Genomic DNA, 5,725 nt, shown 5'->3' on the forward strand with positions numbered 1-5,725 from the left:
TGTCTCAGTTCCAGAAGTGTTATTAGTGCCGTTACCAGCCTAGCCGTACCTGTGTTCCTGACTGCCTGAAGAAACCGCCCTACTGAGGCTGACAGGAATTCTTGCCTGACTGGCTTAAGACACCACTTACAACTGGCCAATAATTGAAATTGTCACGTGTTATCCAATTCACTCAATCATTGCTGTTGTGTGAATTTCCTGTTGATTAATTAAATGAAGGTGTCCAGTTCTCCTTGGTAATTTCTTCATTGCTGTGAATGTAAATAATAAATTACTGTTAAGATATCCACTTTCACTTGAAGATCTAGTTATTACTTACTCTTGTATTTTATTAGTCTGTGGGCTTACGAGAGGTTTTCTTGTTAAGGCTAAAATTATTAAAAGTACAATATATAGTCCATCGCCCCTCGTACCCTGTAACAATATGTATACTTGTCCAACTATTCAACTTTCTCTCTGAGAGGGTGTCCCCAGGCAGCAGTGTTAACCTTCACTTCTCAGCATGTGTACATGCTAGGCCTTATCTACTCTGACTGCGACCCACTTAAACCACTTAACTATTAGACACCTAATTCACTGCCTTCAACAGTAGCACACTCTGTTCCCTTTGTTATTCAAATGGAACAGTTTCTCTAACATGGGTGGTCCCAAAGAAAAGACACGAAAATTCTCAATGCCATATTCATACTTTTATGGGCTGAATCATATATGACCCCCGGTACAGGAAACATCCTCAACAATACCTGCTTCATATACCTGCACAGGAGACTCACCAGTTGCATGACAAACACCCCAAAGCACACTACACCATTCACATCTATTTTGCATATACTCTCTTACCTCCTGGCCAGTGCAGTCCTTGTTTTCCTAGAACTTTTTCACGCTGACTATTTAGCACTTGCTAGGTGATGCCCTCCTCCATCCTCCTAATATTGCCGAACTGTACACTGCTCTTAAACCACTTACCTTCCAATCTTTCCACATTAGCATATTTTACCATTTCTTATCGCCATATTTCTTTTCCTTGAAATTCTAATTCATTACGACATACATGCTTCAAAACACAATATATCTCTGCAACTTCAACCTTTACTCTTTCATTCATTTTTAACATCCACACTTCACTTCCATTAAGTTTAGTTGGTTGATCAATTCTTTCCAACACAGGCTTTCTCAGACACTTTAAGCTTATCCCTATCTCTTGCATATATCCTGCTACCTTCTTTCCTTCACATATTCTCTGACTCGCCACTTCTTTTCCTGTCATCATCCATATTTATTCCCAAAAACCTGTACACATCAACTTCCATTAATAACATATATGTCTGAAAATGTGTATACATATAATCAAAATACACATACATTTCATATATACAGTACATTATATATATATATATATATATATATATATATATATATATATATATATATATATAATATATATATATATATATAAATATATAATATATATATTATATATATATATACACACACACAATCAAGTGTATGTGTAATGCGTTTGAATATTTACATATTACCACAACTATACATTTACATGTATAAACATTGCGCAGATCGGCAGACTTATCTAAACTTTTATTTTCCATAGGAGGTGTTTTAATGCTAATGTATGTTAATCTTTAAAATTTCAGTAACACACTTTTAACTGTTACCATAAAGCTACCAAAGCACAGTAATAATCTGCCCTCCCAGCCTGAGGATCCTTCTTCTATGGTTTTCAGAACCCTAGGATTATCATCATTAGAGGAGTTAGGTCTGTCATCACCTTAGTAGAGAAGGCTATCAATACAGTTATCTATTAGTTTCCCCGATTGTTATTCACTTAAACTTACGTCACTTTCGAAAGTACGTGTCTTCGCTGTACACGTCAACCTTTGCATCTCCCAAATACCTCATAGAAATTGTTAAACTGTGAGTCAGCCACGTTGACCAATCCTTCATTTTCCGTTCACTTCCATACTGGTGACTTCCAAAATTCCTGCATTTTCCAGAATTCCTCTTTGTTTTTTTTTTTAATAAAATAAACAGCAATTCTTAGAGAATCAGATCTGTTGTCATTACACCAGGAAAGTTAAACTAACTATTCCACAAGCGAACCAGCCGAATGTTCTCAACGCCCGTCTAACTAAGGGGGAGCGGAGGGGGTGGTCCGCAAAGGCCGGCACTGTCCGGGGGGACGGCACTCTGCCAACTTTTGAGCAGGTCTGGTCTGGCGTAATTCTAGATTTTCTAGTATATTTCGTTCCAGATATTGTTATCATGTTGAGATTGTTCTTGACCGCCGGAATAAGTGTTGGAAGTTGTGTGAGAAGCTTCTCCAAGTTAAAACTAATCAGAAACTGAGAAGCTTCTCCAAGTTAAAACTAATCAGAAACTATCTAAGATCAAATATGAGTCAGCTCAGAGTGTCAAACCTCGCGATATTGTCAAAAGAGCATGAAATTACTAAACAGTTGGACTTGGATGTTATTAGCGAATTCGCTTGTAACAAAGCTCGTAGGATTCCGTTGTAAATCTGCCGTGTTGTTTTTGTTTTAGCTTTATGAAATAAAATAAATGATTGAAATGTTAAAGTTTAAAATGTGCGTTTAATTTCCACCACTCTAGTACTTTTTAGGCCGGGAATGGGGCGGCACTTTCAGAGTCCGTCCCGGGCGCCGCTAACGCTAGTTACGCCACTGCGTCTAAGGCTCTTCCTGCTTCAAAAAGATGCAAGTGAGAAGCCTGTTAAGGCATGAATTGAATAAGCAGATTGACTTATACTCGTGCCGTAGGTTTTTGCAATGGTGTTTGTTCATGCTGCCGCACAGGAGACTTTATAAAATGTTTGTTGTTGATGGTCTTTTCTCCAACTTCATCTTCCTTTCCTTATACTTATTCCTTTCTCCTCTTTTTCCGCAACGAAATCTGAAAACTAGGAAAGTGAATATGCACACCTTTTTCAGGATCCGCACCGTAAAAAGAGGCGGCAGAAGCAAAACTAAACGCCAGTGATGTTACAGAATTCAGAGAAGTCAAGGAGACCGATCGCCTGTAACATCAAAATACACAGGAGGTTTTCAAGGATGACAGACAGACAACGAGAGAGAGAGAGAGAGAGAGAGAGAGAGAGAGAGAGAGAGAGAGAGAGAGAGAGAGAATGTTAAAAAACACTACAGATTACTGGGAGTTAGGGAAAGAAGGGGGGAAAGGGGGACTTTAAAGACAGGCAGACAGATAAGCAAACTGTAGAGAGAGAGAGAGAGAGAGAGAGAGAGAGAGAGAGAGAGAGAGAGAGAGAGACTCTATAACGAAACCTGGCAACCGAACCCTTTCCCCCTCATTGTGTCGGCGCCCTTTGATCTCTCTGAACCGACCACGAAAATTCGCGAGGACGCGAAATTGGGCTCCGACGCCGGCGGGGGATTTGACGTTCCGAAGGAGGAGGAGGAGGAGGAGAAAGGAGGAGGAGGAGGAGGAGGAGGAGGAGGAGGAGGAGGAGGAGGAGGAGGAGGAGGAGGACAGGCGTCTCCCTCCTCTCTCCTCCATCCTGAATCAAACGGTTTGGATGCTGATGCCATCTGAGACTCGACTGCGTTTGTAAACAACGTACACACCGAACGAACACAAACTAGTAAGCGATCACAAACTGCAAAAGACATGCGTATCTAATGGCTAAAACACGTGTGGGGAAAAAACATGTGAGCATAGGAGCAGTATTTCGTAAACAACACAAATACCAACCTGTAAACGATCACAAGAAGAGAAAGACATGCTTGGTAAATGAAAGCATAATCATAAATGGCAAACAACCATGTGAATGTATGAACAGTACATTTGCCAACAACGTCCAAAGACAAACACGCATTCTACCACAAAAGGAGAGAGACACAGATGTGTAAATTTAAGCACGGGGACGAAGACAGGACGGCATGAGTATGCACATGATCGCAATCGGATTTAAATTTTAATGAGTAACTAATGGGGAAAACTGCATCAATATATTGGCAGTATTTTTGTTATTAACGAACATACTCGAACATTAGCTTCCACACAAATGGAAATAGACAGGCGGCTGAAAAAGTCATACCTTTGTTAAATCAAGCATAATCACTAACGAGAAGACCAGATAACCCACAATTAATAAATCAATCACTAACAAGAAGCAGCTTACGAGTGTCGATGGCATTTTTTGCACACAACACACACACAATTATGAGATCGGGCACAAGTTTACACACACAAGCATAACCAGAAGTAATAAGTTAGGAATAAAAGTGCAACCATGCTCGCAGTCACAAACGGAGATAAATGCTGGTATATATTATAAACCCTATGAGTGTAAAATAAATAAAAATAGTACAAGGACAAACATGTGTTTCATCGCAAAGAGAGGAAAACAACAAAATGCATGGGGAATACACATGCAAACAACATGCAGATATGTGCACGAATGCAAAAGTACAAGGCTATACATATGAATGCATGAACCGTAGGTATATGGAAAACGGGTTACTGGACTCGTTAAATAATAATAATTATTCCACGAGCCGCATGTATGCATATGTAAACATTATCACGAATGCAAAGTACAGTAAGCCTAAGATAAGTATGAATACATTTTATTTACATCTAATGATTTCCAGTCTTTAAGGTCGAAATCTAAGAGCAGAGAAGCAAGGAAACTCCTCCTGTTCTTCCTTAAAGCGTATGGAGACTCCGGGTCACTGCTTCCGCTGAATGAGGTTAAACTCGAGTGAGGTTGACGCTCGAGGTCCGTGGCTACGGGGCAAGAACGGACGTAAGTGCTAAAGACACGAGGCTCTTTTGAAAAGACATCCTACTCTATTCTGAGGGGAAAGGCAGAAGGGGAAGAGAGAGGAGAAGGAATGGAGTCGAGACATACAAAAGGAACACAAGTGGGAACGATGAATGAGCAAATATACTAATCAAGTAGGAAGGCACTCAGAAGGTGCATACCCATTCTTTTTTAAAGCCAATCCCCTCCGTCCCATCCCCTAAGAAAATCCCGGCTCTGCCTCCAAATCTTTCTCAAAGACCAACCCATTAATTCTCGATTAATGAAGTTTAATCGGAATCTTATCATAACTTTTTTTAATAAATTATAAACAGGCTGATAGATAAACAAAACGTGAATAAAAACCTTCAGTCCAGCTCCATGGGAAGGGTTAATAAATTAGTCACTCTCATAGTTTTCCTGAAAAGAGATGTCAGTTTGGAAACCAAGAGGTGAGAATATTGCTTCTTCACATGGTGATTATCACTCTTAAATTATTTACTTGTTTAATGCTTCTTTCTGACAGTTTCTCTCACTTCCTTTTCATGGACATTTATTCTACGGAAGCTTCTGTTCCAAGTACACGATCTTTTATGATTTTTTCATTACAAAGCGTTCTAAGATTCTTGATAATATCGATTTTAGCATACGCTATGTGCAGAGTAAACTCATTATGCCTACACAAAAGTATGAAGAATTCGAAGTATGAGTTTCCTCGTGTAGAAGAATATCATCATTTCGTCCCCTGGAGAGACACGCCCTTAGGGGAAGACTCGATATCCTTCGGCGGAAGTCAAGGACTCTTCGGGTGAGGCTTACCTCTTGCTACCTCTCGGGAGGGCAGAGCCAAAAGACTGTCACTCGCAGCGTTTTGTCGAGAGCAACGTTATTGTTAAGAGATTCGTGAGGAGAAAATGAGTATACACG

At 39.9% G+C, this 5,725-nt stretch overlaps 1 protein-coding gene across 1 annotated transcript in view; it reads right to left on the minus strand.

The window, feature by feature from the left end:
• LOC136841967 (homeobox protein Hox-A3-like) overlaps nucleotides 1-3,581 on the minus strand; it is a 15,858-nt gene extending 12,277 nt beyond the window's left edge. Inside the window, exon 1 of the mRNA XM_067109374.1 lies at nucleotides 3,331-3,581. Within this exon, the coding sequence (XP_066965475.1) occupies nucleotides 3,331-3,581 (251 nt within the window). The remainder of the gene's footprint in view (nucleotides 1-3,330) is intronic.
• Nucleotides 3,582-5,725: the final 2,144 nt, after the last annotated feature.

This window comes from Macrobrachium rosenbergii, chromosome 9 (genome assembly GCF_040412425.1).
Source record: "Macrobrachium rosenbergii isolate ZJJX-2024 chromosome 9, ASM4041242v1, whole genome shotgun sequence".
NCBI lineage: Eukaryota > Metazoa > Arthropoda > Malacostraca > Decapoda > Palaemonidae > Macrobrachium > Macrobrachium rosenbergii.